Below are 23,258 nucleotides of genomic sequence, written 5' to 3' on the forward strand. Positions count from 1 at the left end.
CCCTCTACAGCCTAGATACAAAGAAGTGTGGAATGTGTAATCAGCATTTTTAATATTTTTTACGCAAATTCACACGAGCTGCATCGCTAACGTTAGAGCAGCTACTCATAAGTTAGTCACGCTTATGGCACTTATTTCAGCATGAATAGCTCAGTCTTTACGCAATCTCCATCTGAATAACTTGGTCATATCTGACAAGAGGGTAGCATTTTATGTGAACTCATAAAGCAGAGCAGGCACGGTTGGGTACAAGTTGGAGCGGACAGCATACCCACCAGATCAGAGATTGTGGGTGTTAATTATGTGAAAAAGTTAATTGAGGTTACTAAGAACCTACGAGATAAAGGAAACGTTTTCTTCATAGTTATAAAAAATCTCACAAGAAAGTATCGGTGCAGACGATTCCAAGATGGATAGAGTGTACGCTGTTGCAAGTGGGAGTGAATACAGATATTTTCACGTCATACTCTACCAGGGCTGCTGGCACGTAGGCAACCAATAGAATGGACATTCCTCTTGATCACATTCTTGCAACAGCAGGATGGTCAAATGAACGCACTTTCGGAAGTTTTATAATAAACCGTTTAACAGGTCTGGACAATTGCAGATAGCATTCTGGAGAGTGTTACATGAGCTGTTTTGTCTGTAACTCCAAGGCAAATGCAACTGTGGTCTAGCTAAGGGCGATGTACATGTACATAAAGTTAGCATCATGTGTTAATGGCCTATGTCTTTCCATCATTTATGATTTATCTGTGTAGTGTGTTCACATACAGATTGGATTACTGCATGAAACCACAAAGGCTTCATTTAATCTCGTCATGAGACTTCGAAATAAAATAGAAAGATTAAACGAGAACTTAACGTTTGAAGTTTGATCTTTACTTTATGAGAATTTGGAGTGAGAGACTACGTGCCCCTCCACTCCCAACCCTGGATCTCATAAATTTAATTTGGTAAGTCAAGGGTTATTAATCTTTCTATAGCTTGAATCTGGTTCAAGTGGACTGCGGTTTCATATAGTGGCTCTGAAGATTTATCCGCATGCAGGCTAGCGGATTCGTCATGTAGCCTCTCACTCCAACTTGTCATAAAATAAAGATCAAACTTCAAATGGTAAGTTCTCGTTTAATCTATCTATTATGTGGCATCATGTATAATTCTGAACAGTTTACCAAGAAGCCCACCACCTAACTCGCACTTTTTCATTACTTAGACCTGTCATGTAAGTGCTTGAATATATTAGAAAGACTTGATTTCAATGCATTGATGATTACTATTATTTGTGGTCAGCAACAAGCCATTTTGTAAATATTAAGCAGTTTGCCACTTTTTATTCTTGTATTATATTTGCTTTTTGAAAAATCAATGGTACAAACATTGTGAGAGCAAGATAAAATAATCTGCCATGTTTTGCCATCTCAAGTTCAAGTTCAAGTTCAACTTCAAGTTTATTGTCATGTGTCCCTGATAGGACAATGAAATTCTTGCTTTGCTTCAGCACACAGAACATAATAGGCATTGACTACAAAACACATTCATAAATAAACTGATAAAGTGCAAATAACAAATAATGGGTTATAATGTTCATAGTTTTGTCTGAGCCAGGTTTAATAGCCTGGTGGCTGTGGGGAAGTAGCTATTCCTGAACCTGGTCGTTGCAGTCTTCAGGCTCCTGTACCTTCTACCTGAAACATCTCAAACATATATCCATTATTATGGGAATAGGCAGGAATTTTAAACCCAATATCCCAATATGTTTAACAGGATATTCTTTCATTTACAAAATGAAAATTCTGATCATCCACCCATGTGAATGAAAACCTTATAAAATATCGTAGATTTAATTTAAAAGTGTTTGTTATTGTAAGATCTGTAGTTCAGCCTCTGGGATTGCATACATTGATAAATGAGCATTTACGTAATTAGGTAATTAGGATGTTTGCATTTTAAGCTGCTGCTAAACTAAACGTATTGGTTTAAGTTTGATGCCTCCTTTGAATGTTGTTTGAAGCACGGAGCATAATGGTGCTATCATTGACTACACCTCCTTAACCTTTTGGTGTGGCCACACTCTTTCTCTACCCCTCTTTCAATTTGTTTCTTTGTCTCTCAGATGTTCTCTCTGTTAATTTCTCCCTGTTTCTCTATTCCTCATTCTACCTTTCTCTCTTCAGTCTAAATTCTCCATTCTGCTCTCTCTGTGGGAATCCTGCTAGAGTACATGATAGTTGGAGCTCACACTACGGCCCCATCAATGATTCCTCTTTTATTAATTCGCAGTGATGTGAGCATCACAGGCTAGGCTAGTAGTTATTATCCCTTGTTCTCTGCCAGAGTGGTTCACTGCTTTCAGAAGAAGGGTGAATCTTTGTATTTCTCTCCACTATTACCTTTCAGTTTTTTGCTGTTCCCTCGTTTCTCTTAGCCTTTCGCAATGTCTATGGAATGATAAGCCAATGTTAATCAGTGCCCTCAGGGATGGAGAAAATTGGAAAAGACGCAGAATACAAGACACAAGACCTACACATTTTATTGTGTCATGCTGCTGTCCATAGAGTATGATACGTGCTGTAAATATATTTGAATAAAACCCTGAATGGAGCCTGCTCAACTATTGCAAAATAGTAATCCTGGATATCACAAGATAAAGCAGTTTATGTCACTGAGATACAAGTCTTGTGCTATATAATAAATTGCTGCCCATATAATAAATTGTTGTCGGCCAGCACTACTGTGTGTGCCAGGACATAATGGTTTATGGATTGATATGCATAACAGTGTAACTGAGCTATGCCATTTGTCTCACAATAATTTATTTGCATAATTCACCGTGTTACGGCAATTTTCACACCGTAATTCACATTTATAATGCCGTTGTTTCATTTGACGAATGCATCTCACCCAAGTAAACAATCTACTCCTTCCTGCTGTGTGCTCTGGATTTGAGCACAGTCAGGTTAAGCTTGTAAGTCAAAACCAGCTTTGTAGGATTTAAAATGAACTATCTGGTTTTGTTTGCCGAGTTGATTTGGTCTGTAGCCTGGTACTTATGATGTGGTTCATTGGGCCTCTGTGAATGTTTGGTTCCCAGTGTTTGTTTCAATCAAGCAGCTGTGGAGAGCAAAGCCAGAGAGGCATGCCAGCAATACATGCTAATGAGGCAGATGGATAGAGGGAGAGAACGAAAAAGAGAGAGAGAGAGAGAGAGAGAGAGAGAGACAGACAGAGAGAGAGAGCAGATAGAGAGACAGAGAGAGAGAGAGAGGGGAAACGAGAGAAGAGACAGGCAGACAGAATGAAAGAAATAGACCGAGAGAGAGAGAGAGAGAGAAAGAGAGAGAGAAAGAGATAATGACAATTAGAGGTGGACACAATGAAAATAGTAAGATCCTGGCAGGCTTTCAGTCTAAGTTTTCTTCGGGCCAATTAAAAACACAGCAGGATGGGACTCTCTCATTGTGCCTTTAACCAGCAGTGCATTCTGAAAAGACGAGAGGGGAGAGGGCATAATTTAAAATGCAAAATATTTTTACAGTGAAATCTTGCTGTACTCTGTTGGCATGCCAGGTGTCTGCTGGTGTACTTGTATGGTGATTGTGAAGTGTTGCTTTGGGGTGGTGCTGGTCCGGAGGAGAAGGGAGTACTATTGTGGCTGCAGACCCGAACATCTCAAAAAGCTATACTGTGCAAGAGCATGATATGTCAGGAAAAATTTAAAAAAGATGATGCTCCGAGTTAGTTATATCAGCTGTGACCAAATCACCAACATTCATGGAATATTCAGCATCTGACGACAACAACAGAGATAGAACAATATGAATCATGGTTGATCCCAGCTGACAGGATGGTTGAGAGTGCCAGTGAGCAGGAAGAGGGTAATGAGTAGTTTGCCAGCTCTCCTGAGGGAAGGGTCAGAAATGATTGCTCTTCTGCAACTAGCTTAGGAACCAAAGCACCTGGTTCTCGGAGGCTCACTCTCCAGAAGAGCAGCGTTTCAAAAAACAAAGCTCTCTTGTGCATTTGGTGGAGAAAGCTCCTCGTGTGTTTTGGGCACAGTGAATCAATTCAATGCATCTTTCACGATGCAGAGCACGCCTGGCAAATTGGTTGTCAAGATGATGCTGTGGCAACAGGATATCAGGCATGGGTTCTGAGGGCCATGCTGCTTCCACACATATTGTGGTAGAACACCCTCGGAGATGTGAAGCCTCAGGATATTTGTAGTTTCATTAGGTCCATTCATCAGTTCTCTTTTAGACCATGAGTCCATGCCCAGCACAAGAAGGCAAAATGAGCAATCACCAGGACTACTGCTTCTCAATTATGCAAGGATTTATATTTAATTGCTCTTAAAGATGCACAATAAGTGTACATGCACACTGTATATATACATGCATGTATGTGCACAGAGTGTTTAATGTTCATTGCAATTTGTCCCCCGCTCATCAAACCAACCCCTCTTCATCCTCCCACACCTGCACATGACAATGGCAATTCATATTTGTGAGGAGGATTAATACATTTGCATGTTACACAAATTTCTTATTCTGAAAATGTGCTGCAGTCATTTTAAGGGTGTTGCATAACAAGCAATCTGGATAACAACTCTGTGGAAGACAAAATTATGCCGAGAAAAATAAGCTACTCTTTTTCATTGTTATTTAAACTTGCTAACCAAATGGAGACTGCATATATGCGGAGGCAAGCATGATTTCAATTTATGTGAATCGAAGCACACTCCAAACATAATAGCACACTAATATTTATCAACAAATCAACAAGACATTTCCAATAATGAAGGCTGTGGTATTTGTATTGATGGAAGCTTTAATATTGACACAAATTACTGACTAAAATTTGATAAAATCCCTATGTAGACAGGAAGGACTGCTTTTCCCTGCATACATTTGTAAATAGTGTCGGATGTGAATGTTCATTGCTTACAACTATTATATTAAATGGTTTAGGTACTAATTCATACATATGAAATGCCAAAAACACATTTGCTATGTGCATATATTAGGAAATTGCATTTAAAAATTAGCAATATTCTTGATTGTGAAGAAAGATGTTAAACTTTAAGACGTCCAATTTATAATGTGTTAAAAAATATTCTATTTTACCAAAAATGAACGAGTTCTTTAAGCTTCGACTTGTTCATACTTACTAATATAACAGGTATTAGAACAGGTTTCTAGTTTTGTGGATTAGGTGCAGTCTATGAACTGGTTGTGTGGGAAGGAACTGCAGATGCTGGTTTAAACCGAAGAAAGACACAAAAAGCTGGAGTTACTCAGCAGGATAGGCAGCATCTCTGGAGAGAAGGAATGGGTGACGTTTCGGGTCGAGACTCTTCTTCAGACTGGTTACCTGATTGCAGTGAGAACCATTGAAATGAGCAGGTAGACATAAATGCTGGAGAAACTCAGCGGGTGAGGCAGCATCGATGGAACGAAGGAGTTGGTGACGTTTCGGCCCTCTGGGTCCACGCAGACCAGCGATCCCCGCATATTAATACTATCCTACACCCACTTGGGACAATTTTTACTTTTACCAAGCAAATTAAAGGGGCTGTCCCATTGTGGCGACCTAATCCGCTTTAAGAAGAGTGTCTTCGACCTTCAAGCTCGAGGGCACTCACCTGGAAAACCTCGAGCTGGATTGACTGTCAGCGTTGAAACCGCAAGCTGGATCAACCGACCGCACACACATACACACAAACACATCGCAAATTAGTGGAGTGTGGGAGGAAACCGAAGATCTCAGAGAAAACCCACGCAGGTCACAGGGAGAACGTACAAACTCCGTACAGAATTCTAAATACAAATGTTTTACTTCATGTATCTTAATATTTTTCCAAGTTTTTCTTTCCAGTAATTCTATTTTAATGTTTGTTTTAATTGTTCATTATCTTAGTTCTGCTCTATTCATTAAGACTGGAAAATGGCACACAGTTTCAATAAGAGCAAAAGGCTGTTTTCCCAACCTCTGGAAGCCTGATTACTCTCTCTAGGAATAGAGAAATTGATCACCCTTTAAAATACTTGGCAAAATCCCGACCAGAATACTTTATTTGGGCAGCACAAACACTTATTTACAGATAATGTGTTTAACACAAGGGACACTATAGATTCATATTAGAATTTAAACACCGATATATAGTGTGCTTCTGGTTATGATGTATCATCAAATTATAATTCTAACAATATACCAGCATCCATTATGATAATGTACCACCTCATATTGTAATTATTAACAGGTTTATAATGGTGAGACAAATTATGTACCATTATTATAACATAAAATCATATTATAATGACCAGATAGCAGAGAATATCATCATAATAATAATAATAATAGTTGCAATATCTATTACAATTATGATGCACCAGTCATTTCTCGTATGTGTTTGTGTTTCAGGATCCAATGACAATTGCAGCCTCCAAGTGAAAGTGTCAAAGGCAATGAATGAGTGTTCTTCAGTTATAGAGTCATAGATACAATACAGAAACAAGCCCTTCAATGCTATTTATCCATGGCAACCATGCTGCCTTCCTATCTGATACCCATTGATTGTGTTTGGTCTATATACCTTTTTACATTTCATACATCTATATACCTGTCCAAGTGCAACTTAAAGGTTACAATTGCACTGAACTATGCTCATTGCACACAGTATACCCATTACCTTTGTGTGAAAACTTACCCCTCTGGTAAATCTTTCCCTTCCTTCTTTGAGGAAAAGACTGGTTATTCACCTGATCAATGCCTCATGACCTCATGATTTTAAAATCCTCCATAAAATCACCCCTCAGCTTGCTTTGCTGTTGGAAAAACAGTTCCAGCTAATCCCATTCCTTCTCTCCAGAGATGCTACCTGTCTCGCTGAGTTACTCCAGCTTTTCGTGTCTATCTTTGGTTTATTCCAACATCTGTAGTTCCTTCCTACCTAGCTAATCCAGTCTCTCCTTAAAATTCAGTCCCAGCAGCATCCTTGTGGATCTTTTCTGCACCCACTCTAACTTATTGACATCCTTCCTTTAATAAGATGACCAGAACTCAGCACAATACTCCGTGTGGTCTCATCAACATCTTGTACAGCTTGAACTTAACATCTCGGCTCCTGTACTCAATGCCCCATGTGATGAAGGCAAGACCGATGGTCCTTACATCCCATATCATGAAAACAATGGAGCGGCTACTCATTCGTCTCCTGAGACCACAAGTCCAGCACGCACTTGACCCACTACAGTTTGCATACCAGGAGAACATTGGGGTGGATGACGCAGTCCTCTACATGCTGCACCGGATCTACTCCTTTATGGACAAACCCGGTGGCTATGTGAGGATTATGTTCTTCGACTTCTCAAGTGCGTTCAACACCATCCAACCCCTGATTCTGAATGACAAGCTTAAGAAGATGGGGGTGGATTCCACATTTATCTCCTGGATAGACGACTACCTGACGGGTCGACCACAGTTTGTCAAGCTGGGGGACAGTGTCTCTGGCACAGTGGTGTGCAATGTTGCAGCCCCACAGGGAACGGTTCTGGCCCCGTTCCTCTTCACCCTGTATACAGCAGACTTTAACTATAAGTCTGACACATGCCACGTACAGAAATATTCAGATGATACAGCGATTGTGGCATGTGTAAGGAACGGGCAGGAGGAGGAATACAGGAACTTGACCAGTTCCTTTTGTGCCTGGAGTGAAGAGAACTGTCTCATCCTGAACACAACTAAGACTAAACAACGGTACAAAAAATATGACAGCGACAGGGGACTGAGCACAATTCCAAGCACAGGCTTGGATAGAGTGGATGTGGAGAGAATGTTTCCACAAGTCGGAGAGTCTCAGGCCAGAGGTCATAGCCTCAGAATTAAAGAGTGTTCATTTAGGAAGGCGATGATGCGGAATTTCTTTAGTCAGAGGGTGGTGAATCTGTGGAATTTGTTGCCACAGAAGGCTGTGGAGGCCATCAGTGGATATATTTAAGGCAGAGATAGATAGATTCTTGATTTGTATGGGTGTCAGAGGTTATGGGGAGAAGGCAGGAGAATAGGGTTAGGAGGGAGAGATAGATCAGCTATGGTTGAATGGTGGAGTAGACTTGATGGGCCAAATGCCCTAATTCTACTCCTATCACATGATCTTATGATCTTATGATCCCTGTGGCATACTGGTGGTCACAGGCCTCCAATCTGAAGAATACCTCCCTCCGATTCCTTCTACCAAGCCCATATTTTTATCCAATTGGCTAGGTCACCATGGATACAATGTGACCTAACCTTCTGGCCCAGCTGATCATGCAGGACCTTGTCAAATGCCTTGTCTACTGCCCTATGTCCAATATTCCTCTTCAAAAAACTCAATGAAATTCGTGAGACACAGTCTCCCACACACTAGGATAGAACAGATGTAATTTCAGCCTAATTTCACTCATCCCTTATTTTAAAATATATATATATATTTTATACGATTTCTATTCAGCTAGGAAACCTTATGCAATTTGACATGGATAGAAATGAAGTTGAAGGATAGAATCTCTGCTGGCAGGAACTGGGCAAAGCAAATTTGAAAGATCAATGGCTCCACCACTGGTGGGAAGCTGTAATTTGTGAGAGAATTGCAGATGTGATTCCCTTATAAACATGTTCATCAGAATTTAAAGTGGAAAAAATTGCTGCCGAGATACTAACAAAAAACGGAGAACAAAAGTTGCGTTTTAGGTAGGAATGACATGCAGATATAGGATGTAGGATTTTAATGAACCGTACAATGCTGAGGTAGAGTTTTACTTTGGGGGCCAGCAGCTGCCAAGTGCATTGACCAGCTGCCTGATGGTGTCAGCAGGGGCTCATCCCATTTAGAGAACCAGGCCTCATTAACATGTATTCATATACTGCGTGCAACCAATGAGCATCACTGTACAGCTTCCCATCACTAGGCTGGTACAATAGCATGGGGCTTGGAGACTGACCAAGCCAGAAAATGTAGATGGGGGGGGTTTGTGATCCTGGGTAGAGACGGGGGTCGCAAATCTGCACCAATGGCGAATTCCTGCTACACTGTTGGAACATGAAGAAAACTATCCTACTCCACCTGGGCTAAAAAACAACTAATTAGGGCACATTCAGCTGCATCTTTCATTTTTCATGAGTGTTCTGTTCATGAAAGAAGTTCATTAATCTGGCATTGACGTCCTACATACATCATAGGATCATGTTCTACACATACTAATATGGCCGACCGCTGGGTTAACCAGCAATGGAATGAGAAAGGCAATGGAAAAGGATGTCTGATACAACTACTCCTAGCACCGTTCATTTTTTTTACATGGTGGAAAAATATGAACCCTCTTTGTCTAAAATGTATGTTTTTTATGTTTTTAATGTGTTCCGCAGCATGATTCAAATGAGAATCTTTTGCTGACCGAAAAGATTCAATCGAATGGAATCCAAAGAGATTTGTCCACATACAGAGCTGCGGGTAATTTGGGATGACTTTATACAATAAGTGAACACTCACTCATGAAACCAATAGGCTGCTCAGCATGGGCATGGTCACTGCACTTGCAAGTGGGTGACTATCCAAGGTTGTGAATCAGAAGGATTATTACGGCAAATTAGCAGGAGATTTACTTTGTATTTGTCGTGCATATGAGATGAACATTTAAGAATATGAATTTGAAAAAATTACAAAATAAACCAGTGACTGGAGCTCAGTAGTCAAGCAGTTAAGTGTTCTGCGTAGCTCCCATTAGCCAATGCCTCGAGCAGACATTGGCATCCCTTGGACTGGTAAATAGAGCATCCAGATTCTATGGCTACTGCATAATTTAGCAATAACATTGTACCCGTGCAACTCAAGAGTACTTATTATGATTAGAGATGGCATTATGTGTAACCCATCTTTCTTTGTCACACAACAAAAGGCCCCACACAGAGACACTGGCCGCTGAGTGACACTTGTGGTCTGTACCAGACAGTTCCACAGTGCCAGATGCTTCAGCTGGTAGCTGAAGAAAAAGAGAATTGGTTGCCAAGCTATGCTATACCAAGGCAACTGTGCCAAGAAAAAGTTTCCTTCATGTACTCCAACCTCTGACCCATCCTCTTCACCACATGGATGCCACATTCATAGCCTGCAAACAATTGCATCATTCATTCCAACTAATGCAAACTGTCCAGAGTTTAACCATCAAAGGCCTGGATCTACTTTAGTGATTGGTAACAGCAAAGCTATAAATGGGAACACAGTTAAGCAAAGTTGAGTGAAAAAAAAATAAATACTGTTTTTTTTGACTAGGCAGCAGGACATATCTGTGAAGTCACTACATGGGAATACATGAAAAACATATCTAGAATTTGCAGTGTATGAGGTGTGACAATTAAATGAAAGTTCCCATCAATTAGTTTTAATAACTTTATATTAGCAAATAGTGTTTCTTGTGATGTTAATTATGGCCAATCTATAAATAAAATATAATCATTTTATGGTTACAACTCCTGCAATTTGATGCCATATTTGTTTTGGTTCTTTCCTGATGCCAATTTTATTACATTTCAACCACATTACATTGTCTCTCAATTCAATGTATAGAATGATACTTTTAAAAAGATTTTGTGATAATCAATACCCTCTTAAACTGAGTTTCTGAAAGATCCCAAACATTACTTATCCATTTGGATGAATTACACCTATGTGAGCAATTGCAAGTCACCGGGTGCTTTACATTTAACAATGGATTATGTAAGACCCTGGAAAATGTGGACCATTTCTTAAATCTCAGGAACTGCCGTCTGTGAAGGCTGACATCAATAATTAAATTAGCTTTAAAATGACTTTTGATCGAATGACGTCATCATTACTTGGAGATCAAGACATCAGGCTGAGCACAAAGCCCTTGGTCTACTGGGCAGCAATGATCCCTGTCCTTTATGGTCCTAAGACATGGGTTACCTTTGGGAGGCACCTCAAGATACTAGAAAGATATCAGAAAGCTGTTTCTCTAATACTACCCGAATTAGTTGAAAGGAAAAGCGAATCAACATTAGTTCACTCTCACAGGGATCATCCCCAGCAATGAGGCTCTAGGTAGACTCATGTGTCTCCATTGGGCAGGCAATATTGACCGCATGCCTAACATTAGTCTTCCCGAAACAGACTCCATTCCAAGTTCTGTCATAGGAAGATATTACCAGGCAGATAGAGGAGTATATTCAAGGGCAAGTACAAAGTCTTGTTGAAGAAATGCAATATTCCCACTAACTCCTTCAAGTCTCTGGCCCATTTCCATTCAAAGTAGAGAAAGGGAATTCAGGATGTTCTCGAGAAATTTGAGGCCATGCATTAGAAAAACACAAAAGGCCTGTGTAGGTGGTGGAAGGAGTGCGACACCTCACAAACTAATCACCTTCCTTCCCAGTACCTACTGCTCCATCTGTGGCTTCCCACTTCGACCTCTCCAGTATCTCATAAATCTCAAAACTAGAGTAGAATTAATTTATCCTTGATCTTAAAGGATGATTCTACATGGCAAGGATTACTTTTCATGAAAGCACCAGTAATATTTTCTGAGTAGACACAATAACTGCATACTTGTAATAATATTTAATATTTTACAAAGTGAATTGGCATACCCCACTAGATTCATTATCTCACCAATACCAAGAAAAAATGAAATATTATTAATCTTTTGGGGGCAGGGAAACAAGCCAGAGTGACCACAAGACACACTCGTCATGGTGCATTCCAAAAATAAGCCGTGAAACTATATATTTTAGCTGAATTGACCACCAGATTCTGGGCCACTCTGTCAGACCAGTGGGAGGCCAGTGGAAAGAACACTGTGATAGCAGATACAATGACAACAGTGCTAGATAGATTTTCCACCATAACCACTTTCTGGATTATAGGACATTAGCTATAAGGTGAGGATGGATAAACTTGAATTGTTTCCTCTGGAGTGTCAAACCTGACAGGAGTTTATAAAAATAATGAGAAGCCAAGCGAGGTTTGTCAGTTAAAACCTTTTTCTCAGGGTGGAAATGTCAAATACTAAAGTACATAGTTTATAAACTGTATATAAGTATGTTTAGAATTAGAATTAGAATTAGAATTAGAATTAGAATTAGAATTAGAATTAGAATTTCCTTTATTGTCATTCAGACCTTACGGTCTGTATGAAATTTCGTGCCTGCAGTCATACATACAATAATACAATAATAAACAACAATAAACACAAATTAACATCCACCACAGTGAGTCCTCCAAGCACCTCCTCAATGTGGTGGAGGCAAAAATCTTAGGGCTACAGTCTCTTCCCTCCTCTTCTCCCTCTGCGCTGAGGCGATTCCCCACCGGGCGATGGTACAAACAGTCCCGCGGCTCACCGAACCCCGCAAACGGGCCGGCTCAAACACCGCGGCCCGGGGTGGTCGAAGCTGCCGCCCTCCAGTCCAGCGGACGCAGCCGCCGGCCCGCGGCTGAACCCCGGACTCAGGTCACCGCCGCCAGAACGCCGTCCCAGCCACCGGAGCACCGTTCCAGCCCCGAGCCGGATCGCCCTCACGTGAGCGCCGTTCCTCCCTCGAGCTGGGCCGCCCCGACGGGAGCGCCACGGGAGCGCCATTCCACCCTCGAGCTGGGCCGCCCCGACGGGAGCGCCACAGCCCCTCACGGGAGAGTCTCAGCCCCGCGCCAGGCCGCCCTCACGGGAGCATCACAGCCCCTCACGGGAGCGCCGTTCCAGCCCCGAGCCGGACCGCCCTCACGGGAGCGAGCCCAGGGCAAGTCCTGACTGGCTCTGCCTCCGGAGTCTCGAGGTCGCCAGCTCCGCCATTAGGCCTCAGCGCAGACGGAGGCAGAGAAGGGGGATACGACAAAAAAGTCACATTCCCCGAAGGGAGAGACAGCAAGCCCTGTTTCAACCCCCCCCCCCCCCCCCCCCCCCCCCCCATAAAACACAACCTAAAAACCAAAACCTTAACTAGACAAAACGAAAAAAACAACACAAAAAAGTAAAAAACAAATGGACTGCAGGCGAGCCGCTGCTGCCAGGGCAGCGCCGCCATTTTGCGTGCATATGCGTATATATATGTATGTATGTGGCTTATGTATGGTTATGTATGTAGGTATTTATATGTTTGTATTTGTGTGTATATATTCATATATTTATATTTATATATATATGGAGATGAGATAAAGTTTGTGAATTAATTGGTGAGTAGCGGAGAAGGGGTAGGAATAAATAAGTATATACTTCTTCCTACTTTTCGAACATATAAGATTTAATTTGTGATGTTTATGGTAATTTATTCAATGAGTTGTGTATAGGTTTACTGTTCATTTCATTTTGTTGTTATTTTGCTTTGTTTTTAACTTTATTGTTTTACATGTTCGAAATAAAATATATGCTACTACTACATAGTTTTAATGTCATAGGTAATACGTGTAAAGAAGATGAGCAGGGCAAGTTTTTTACACAGAGAATAGTAGGTACCTGGAACGTGCTGCGAGCGTTGGTGGTGGAGGCAGATATGATAGTGGCATTTCAAAGGCTTTCAAATAGGCATATGAATATGGAAGGATATGGATTATGCATTGTCAGAAGGGATTAGTTTAATTTTGCACATGTTTGGCACTGACAATTTGGGCCAAACGGCCTGTTTCTCTGCTGTTCTTTCTATGGTCTATTTACATCCCTGAGCCTGTACTCATTTCCTCTCCCTGGCAAAAGCCTAAAACTTAACCAGATGGTTTGCAATCTTGGCTCAATAAATGACCTCATGTTGAGTTTCAAACGTCATCTTGGCCCCATCACTGTGATATTGTGTATTCTATCTCCATAACTGCCCAACTCTGGTCTTCCTTCTCATTTGTTGCTGAAATCACCATTCAATCATTTGTTATCCCTTGAATTCATAGAATCACAGAATTCTGAACATGTAATTAATGCAAACCATGATGCCTATCTATGCTAATCCCATTTCCCCACATAAGATCCATATCCCTAATTCTATTGGATTTAATGTCAATTCTAAAGCAATTTTACCCATTAAACCCACATCCCGTATCTTGAAATCATCCAAAACGGCTGACAAACAATGACATCTGGTCACCAATAAATTGATTTTAAATTTAAAGATCAGTCTGAAGAAGGGTTTCAACCCGAAACATCACCCATTCCTTCTCTCCAGGGATGCTGCCTGTCCCACTGAGTTACCCCAGCATTCTGTGTCTATAATTGATTTTAAACCTCTTTGGTTTCAAATCCCTCTACGGTCTTGCCCTTTCCTATTCTTATAATATTCTCAAAGATATCCTCCGATTCCGGTTCTGTATTCCCAAAACATTTCTGTCTCTCAACTCCTCTTTTAAAATGCTTGTCAAACCTACATCTTTGACCAAATTTTTAGTCATCTGGCCCATTATCCCCATATCCTCAGTGACCGATTTGTTATTTGTATACACTCCAATGAGATGTTTCTTCCGTGCAAAGAGTGCTGTAACAAATGGTTGCTACTTGGAAAATTAGAAAGTTCTTTGAAGTTTAATCAAGTTTTTTAAGTTTAATAATGAACAATAGTTATCATTTTATAGCTACCATTATTGACCCTAAGGACAACCAACAGGCTTCAGAATATGCAACAGTAAATTGGAAATGGATCAGTTTACAAATTTAGCCCACATCTTCACACTGTTACAAATTGTATGAATAGATTAAGTCTCTTTGTGGAGTTCTTTCCACAGCTCTTGATTTAAACTATTGTATAAAAAGTACTTTTTATAAAAAAAGATGCCTCTATAAAGCTATATTTCTAAATTACCTATGTAATGAAAGAAGGTACGGGATAAATAATATTTCAGAGCTGTTGAAAGAAAAAGATATTCAGATGAACAATTTGTTAATGTATTGTTACATAAAAATACAACTTATTTTCAGTGTGGTTTAATTGTGAGCTGGTTGCAAATAACTTGCTGAATGACGTAGACAAGAGCAGCTTTTGTAGTTGAAGGATGGTGGGTGACTTCTGTGACTTGTAATCAACTAGAAATGGGAAGAATCCTACAATTCTTCTCCAGCTGTTTATAGAGTCATAGAATGATAGTGTGGAGACAGGCCCTTCGGCCCAACTTGCCCACACCGGCCAACATGTCCCAGCTACACGTCCCACTTGCCTGCGCTTGGTCTATATCCCTCCAAACCTGTCCTATCCATGTACCTGTCTAACTGTTTCTTAAATGTTAGGATAGTCCCAGCCTCAACTACCTCCTCTGGCAGCTTGTTCCATACACCTTCAGAGTTACCCCCCCTCAGATTCCTATTACATCTTTCCCCCTTCACCTTGAACCTATGCCCCCTGAACATATTAACTGTGGGTTTAAGAAGGAACTGCAGATGCTGGAGAATTGAAGGTTACACAAAAAAGCTGCAGAAACTCAGCGGGTGCAGCAGTATCTATGGAGCGAAGGAAATAGGCAACGTTTTGGGCCGAAACCCTTCTTCAGACTTAACTGTGGGAATGCTTTGCACAGATTTTTACTATAGTGCGACCAGTAAATGAAGGAGACATTTCAATATTTATTTTATGTGTTTATGCAAGAGAGAAAAATTAAGTCAAACATCAATAATATTTTTAGGAAATATATCAAAAAGACAATACGTCAATAAAAATGAGGATCAAGGTGATCAAGCCAGCAATTATTACTGTTAGACCAAAGCAAAAATAACTGGTATGAAGGACAGCACTGAGGTTGGAAGGATTGGAACAGAAATACATATATATGTATAATGAGCCTTTTATATTTTAAATAGGATTTTATTTAGCAGGCTACTGTGGAATTTAATTTAGAATCTGACATCATCTTCTCTTTCTTCCTATATTTTTAACAATAACTTTTCATTAACATGACCTGCAATGAAAGCAAATTTGTCAGGTTAGAATACAAAAGTATTAAGTTTCAAGGAACATCTTGCTGCATACCTACACTAGCTGTATGGTGTGTACATTAATTTGGAGTTCGTGCTGCTTCCTTCAGGCAAATATTATGACAGCTCCTCCGCCACTGTGGCAAGACATGGAATTTAACCCAGGTACTTACAATCGTTTAATGGTGCAAAAACATGCTGAAAAGATCTATATGGGAGAATGATAATCATTTCAATGCTATTAAAAAAACAAAAATTGTATTTCCCTCTCTATCTCGAAATAAATTTCCAGGAATAAGGCAAAGCCCAATTCCGAAGCATAATTCCCAATGGGATCTTTAAAGATAACAAACTGAATATAAATATGACAGAAACTCAAAGAAGGCAAAGGCATTGCACGCATATTGAAGTGCATGTGTGTGGAAGTACTTGTCATACCTAAGTTCATTGAATGCAGCTTATCCTCCTGGCCATGCTGGTCGATGCGTGCTCGAATGAATGCAACACACACCTGACGGACAGCTCTGTTCTCTTGCACCTGACTGCTGGCTCACATGTGGATCCGTCTGCCTGGTAGTTTTTTTTTTTGCTCTGTAGGAAGCTAATGGAATTTGCAGTTGATTAACCTCAAATCTGGAGTAAGCTCTCGCCTGGCAAAGCAGCTGGCGATGTCATGACAACTTGTATTTCTTAAGTGGATAAGACAGCCACAAGCATTGTGGTGGCACCACTCGCAGACAGGGAGGAGGGCAGCTAAAAATTCCCGATTTGAAAGATGGAGAGGGACAAGAGAAAAGAGTGTTAATATGGTAAAGATAGCAGTGAATAATAATAACAAGGAAGGCACATACAACAGAGGGGATCGAAGGCAGTTTAACTAACAGCAAAATGAGTAGGAAGGAATGGATGTTTTACTTTGCATTGACTCCAAATTGATACCTCGCGGGTGAATGGTGGCGAGGAGGTATTCCTAATCACTCTCCGTAAGCAGCAGAAGAATGGTGGGGAAGACAGGGGGTGCTTTAAATGGAGCACCCGCCGACGTTTCACTGAAGTCACGCTTCTCAATCAAGAGAATCCTTGAGGACATTCCCGGTAACAATGTAAAATTAGACCCGGAGATTATCTGACGCGAGAGGACCATTCCCACCGACCAAGCTCTCCACTGTACACAAACTTCAGCTTCAGGCCGAAGCCGACAGCAGGGAGAGAAAGAAAGGGGAAGCAAGAACGCCATTGGGACACAGAAATACATTGGAAAATCTAGTCTATGTGTTTTTTTTTTAAAGGTTCAAAAAATGGGTCAAGGCAGTCAGGAACGGAAGGAGGAGAACCGAACTGGATTTAAGAAAGATGTCACAACAGGCAGGAAGAGATGCCGCAACAAAGTACAGCTGCTCCGCAGTCTCGCTAGAAACGGGGGTTTAAAATAGAACTTGTGAATGGATTAAGCAGAAAAGAAATGTGTTTGCAATCCTTTACACAGAATTAGGAAAACCACAAGAGAGGTTCAACCACAAGAGAGGTTAAAAGCAACACTTACACGCAGGAACTTTCTCCAGCAGAAATAAAGGCCTGGAGATGACATTGAACTTAGCCTCTCTAAAACACACACACTCCATTCACATTTTATTTTATTTTAAAGCAAAGTACCTCCAAAGAAGGTGTAGAAGTTTACTTCATGGAAGCGTTACATTGACAATAATAGCAATCTGCAGATGCAAGACCAAGCCACTGTAAAACTTGTATTTACGTGGAATGGCAATGGTGATCACGGGCATTTTCCTTTCTCCGCTGTTCACGTTTCTAACAGCGTTTCAAAGTTATTAACCTGCACTTCTGTGCCCATTGTAACTTTTGACTGTCCGCCGCTGCACGCAGGGTGCCGTGCAAACAGTTTTAGGGTAGCTAAACTCTGTGTTTATTAACCCGCAAAGTAAAAAAAAAAAAGTTTTGGGCAGGTGGGGGCAGGGCGGAATCAGAATTGTATTAAAAAATATCTAGACATCTAGAAACTGTCTAACGGTGCCAGTAACTAGACCATCCTACTCGAAGTATCTCGTTGCATACTGCTGTCACACACGGTTATCAATTTGATATTTAGGCGCTGTGTGCCGCCGAATATTTACAAAGACAACTCATACAATAGATTGGATGTTCTCCACATATTTAAGGCAAAGGGACGATTGTAACCAGTTTATTGGTGGCAGCCCTCGAATTTGGATAGGAAACTGGTAGTTGGAATACATTCTTCTGCGCTTTGGGTCTGGAGAGACCAGACTAGCGAGTTCAGGATCAGACAAAGACCCCTCTTTACTGCGTGCAAAGTGCGACCACTTCAACGCTGTTTGCTTTGATGCTAACGGGGATGCTTGAAACTTTAATTGTTGCAAGGATAAGCAAAGCTAAAATTAATCCAAAAATAATACTTCCAAATAGGGATGTGAACCCGGTTATACGTGCAATCGTTTAAAAGGGTAACCAAAGAATCCCAAATCAGAATGGACAAATGCCCTGTAAACCTCCACGATTTTCACTTGACATTGCATGGAAAGACTTAAAAGAAACATTACATAAAACTTGAATGACGAAGATTAAAGTGTTCCGCTTTCGAATTACATTTGCAGTATTTCCTGGTCTCATAATGTACACGGGTTGTACCCTTGGGTCAGTGCTTGTCAAGTTCTATTGGGACAAGCATCACAGGTAATAAAACGAGTGGCGCTTGTTCAGAAATTAATGAGATCGTTGCAACACTGAGCGGTTTGTTTACACAAAAAGAGAAGCGCACATGCGAAAATGCCAATCGCATTAAATGTCCCCAATGCAAATTATATTTGCAAAATATCAGATGGTGTGTGGTGTCCGACAAGGTACCACCGACTACCGAATGTCGACAGCAAGTTCGACATTCTTAACGGTCCAATTTTATTGGTGAAAAAATACATGCATACACACAGCCAAGGGCATCGAGGAAATTATTTTAAAAGATGCTTTGCATCCACGTTAAATGACCTGACAATCTAACATTATTTGTGTTAGAAACATTTGCATTGGACATCGGCGTGGATTCGGTGCTGTATTGTGGGAGAAATCTAAATAAATCATCCGTACCACAAATATGAAAGAAGAGGTAACGAGGTCATCTGACGAAAAGGCGTAGCTTTAATAACAAATAATAAAACCATTTAGTAAATCATATCTTATGCTGGAAGGTGGAAATACACAATTTGGGTCAGCAAGTAAGTTGGTGAATGCTTTTTATTAGCAAACATACAGTATTACCTGAACAGACTCAAATTCATGCTGGGGGTATTATTGTATTTTAGATACAAAACTAAAACACAACAGTTCCAAATGTCTGTAGTTGCATTTTGATTTGTAATGCACAACACTGGTGACTATTCAATACACATTTTTATCTTGTGTAACTATGTGGAATGCCAATCGACCTTGATACATGTGTGTAGTATTATAAGCAGATAATATTTGTTTATATGAGTTACACTTACCTACACCATTTTGTAACTAATCCTGATCATTATTTAGAGCAATTCTACAAAGTGTTTGCCACTCCGTGTTGGGTAAGAACTTTCCATACAATATTTCCTTGTTAGAATAAGTAATTTTACATAAAGATTAACTAAACCTATACCTCTTAATACTATTAAAAGACAATTGTTGTTTGTAATGCTATTAATAAATTCTGATTGTTCATGAATAAGTTGTTTCCATATTTTACAAGCATAACAATCATGAAAACTGATCATATATATTTGTGTGTGATAATGTCAACCCTTCTACATCTATCCACATATGAAAATCATTAAATTTTACATATTTATAGAGAAGTAAAATATTCATCTGAATCTGTAGTGGCTCCCTTTCCTGGTAGTAATTTCTGTGTTAATTTCAGGGCAAATCCATATGTTCAGAACTAACTAACCAATGCTCTCTATTGACGGAAACTGCTTTGGAAGGAGGAACATCAGCAAATAGAATGTCAGAATTAATGCAATTAACGTTCGGGAACCTATTAAGAAGCATACAATTATTGATTTTCTAAAGGGTTACAACTACTACAACATGTTTTTCAATAAAATTACAGAAAGAGCATTTGAAAAGAGGCAAACTAATAATACAAACCTACAAGTTTCAACAGAGCAAATAACTCACTCAGAGAATGATTTTTAAGAAAACTTTAAGGACTTTAATGAAATATGTAAATAGAGAGTAACAGTCTTTCTCGCAGATTGAATAACTAAGGCATTTTAAAATTTGGTGCTTCCCAATTGCCAACAAAAGAGAAAAAAACACATTTTTAAACACAGAATGTTAAAAAAAAAAATTTAAGTTTGTAAGAATAACACAGCTGTGCAGATATTTGCTGAGAGTACAGTTCATGTGAACAGTGTGTAATGCTTATTAAATTTTGTCTCGTTTTGCCGATGGCAACAAAAAAAAAATCAATATCAGAAAATGTTCCATGCAAAGAGGTTTGTTTTCACAGCATGTTTAGATTCTTTTCCATGCCATTTTAAATCGGAGAAACAGAAAATAGTCTGCATACCATACCTTATTGAGTCCTTTAAAAAAACAAAATTCATTACAGTATTAATTCCCAGCATTTAACATATGCAGGACATTAAACACTAATCATGTAGTAATAAATATAGACACTACATAATATTCATTCCGTCCAAAGCTGCAGTCATCCAATGGAAATCAACATAATTATCAGTTTTATACCCCATTGAATTTAATGGCAAAATTAGAAGCAGGTTGTTAAAAGTGTTTCAGAAAGTAATATTGCATGCACATCTTCCTTAAAACAGCTGTGTATTAACTTCACATGGTTCGCTCCTCTGTAAAGTTTTAACACAAAGCACTGTTGAAATATGATGATAAAAATGGTAAACACATGCAGAGGGAAAAGGAACGCCTCTTCTATTTTTAAATGTTTACGATTCATTAAAAATAAAATTCTCTTGTCGCTGCAGCAGTCAGGGAAGGGAGCAAATCTCCTACAGAAAATACATTCTGCTATAATTATAGTTATCACATTGTAATTTATCTAACAATGACATAACAGAACTTGCATTATTACCACTTGGCTTGATTATAGCAAGAAGATAGTAGCAGCCGTGCTCCTCCTGCCTAACCTGGCAAAACCAAGGATGCAGCAGCAGCAGTCTTACAGCACAGGTTTGAAAGAACACAAATGGATAGGACTCCAGCCCTAAGAGAGGTCATGAATATCTCGACTCGAAACTCTTCACATTAATTCCCCCCATGAGACACATTTCCAAAAGTGTATCAAAAACTTTTCCAGGAAATCAACAACATTTCAGCCTGCCAGCAGAGAAAGCAAAGCAAGACCTGCTGTACAAATCCACTTGCCAGGCTCCATCCTGATATTGATGCAGAACAAGTAAGTTTACGGTCCAGTTGAGAAAGAATAATGCATTCATTGTCCCACCAACAAACTTAATTTCTCCTTTTCTCTTTCTTCCCTCACACCCCTCCCCTCCCCTCTTCGCATTGGCAGAAGTTGTGTGTGCCTCGAGAATAATAATGACCAAAACAAATAATCACTTCTAATGAATAGCAAGCTAACGTACAGGCTGAAGCACACAATTAAGTTTTGCATCTCCTTCTCCCCACACAACAGAACTCATTTGTATCTCGTGCTACAATGGACTATTGTGCATCTTCCTGCACTCTGTACATCCTTTTAGATTCAGCAAGTCAAAGGTTGTGTAGCCCGACTGACTGTGAATTATTTGTTAACCTCTCCGCGCTACCCACCGGAGCCATTAAAACGACCCAAATCGCAGGTAAAGTTGCTAACAATCTACATAATGTAAAGGAGCTCAGAAACACATGACTTAACGGACAATAATACATTCTCACTGTAATGAAAACAAACAGAATACAGTAGTATATAGACGTATTTTGGAACACTGATAGAAACAGTTACAGCATGATAAAGTTGATCAAAGTTAACTCTGAATGTTGAAAGAAAATATATTATTGTGTTTGCAGCTCTTTTAAAGCAATAAAAACAATTTAAGTTTTACAGTCACTTAAACACTTGCATTCTGAAACATGCTGAAACTTGCAAGAGTCTACCTGATCAACAGACACTTTTAAATAGCACAGCTCTAATTTCATGCTTTTAAAAACCCCACAAAAAATAACACTTTGTCCTGTCAATCACTTTACTTTTTGCACGATTCCAGGATAGGCAGGTTACTGTGCAGTGGTCATTGTTCAAAAAGCACAGAGGAGAAACTGAAAGTGTGAGATTACAGCTCTGAATAGTGTGAAAATCAAATGTTAATTTGATGAATGCAAGGTCTGGGACATTCAGTCAAAGAGGGAGGGAAAGTAAAAAAAAACAGCTTTTGCTGCCAACTCACCATCCACCATGTCCTGGCTGAGATGTCATAGCACAGCTGCCATTTGATGGAGCTGTCGGAGGGTTTCCCGGCCATTATGCTGTCAGCAACCTTCATCTGATGCAGCTCACGGGAGATAAGACACCTAATTGAGAAAACATTTGCAATGGCATGTTGGGCAACATTGTAGCCCAATCCATACCATATGGAATCATGGGTAAAGTCTCCTTGACAATGAACCAATCTCACAGACCCAGTGGCAAGGTGAACAGGAACTGAAGAGTCATCTGTTCAGTACTGTCTTCGTTTAAAAAAAAAGAGCCCACTGCACACAACATCAAAGTGAGGCAGCAAAAATAAGGGTTTCAACACTGAGATGATTCAAGCCTGCAAGCTTTTGGTGAACATGGGGAATTAATACGAGAAATACAGGTAGTGGACTATGGACTGAGAATGCCATAGGCTATTAGCTGAAAATTTCTGCATGACAGATGGAACTGCTTAGAGTATCATGCAATGTTTTGTTTTTACAGACTTCGAGGCTGATGCAGTATCTGTTTCTACAAAGCGTGCATAAAGAGCTAACTTTCTTCAACACAAAGAAAAATACGTTGCTTTTCCTCACCTATTCCTCTTTCAGCTTTTTATTGTATCCAATATTAATGAAAATATAATAATTGTACTGTCTTTAAAATTAAATAAAATTCCACGAGAGAATGGAAATGATCTGTCCTTTACACAGTAGAATTAAGAACAATGAAAAATGCATTAAACGGTAAGGAATACAGTTTGGAACAAATTAATTCATAACTTTTAAGAACACAAAGCTAAATCGTCATACAGTCTTTACATATTTTTATGTAGTTTAATTCTGATCAACAATTAGAAACATAATTGGCATGTGATAAGCAGCATCCTT

The 23,258-nt window shown here is 39.8% G+C and overlaps 1 protein-coding gene across 6 annotated transcripts in view; it reads right to left on the reverse strand.

The window, feature by feature from the left end:
* nfia (nuclear factor I/A) overlaps window positions 1–22,647 on the reverse strand; it is a 678,190-nt gene extending 655,543 nt beyond the window's left edge. For 3 of the 6 annotated variants that reach the window (XM_055641848.1, XM_055641844.1, XM_055641837.1), the window contains exon 1: window positions 22,361–22,642. In XM_055641848.1, the coding sequence (XP_055497823.1) occupies window positions 22,361–22,456 (96 nt within the window). In that variant the 5' untranslated portion in view covers window positions 22,457–22,642. Of the gene's footprint in view, window positions 1–22,360 lie in introns of all 6 variants that reach the window. The other 3 variants (XM_055641838.1, XM_055641840.1, XM_055641846.1) reach the window with 2 other exon arrangements.
* Window positions 22,648–23,258: the final 611 nt, after the last annotated feature.

The sequence above is a fragment of the Leucoraja erinacea genome, chromosome 10, assembly GCF_028641065.1.
Source record: "Leucoraja erinacea ecotype New England chromosome 10, Leri_hhj_1, whole genome shotgun sequence".
In the NCBI taxonomy this organism is placed as follows: Eukaryota; Metazoa; Chordata; class Chondrichthyes; order Rajiformes; family Rajidae; genus Leucoraja; species Leucoraja erinaceus.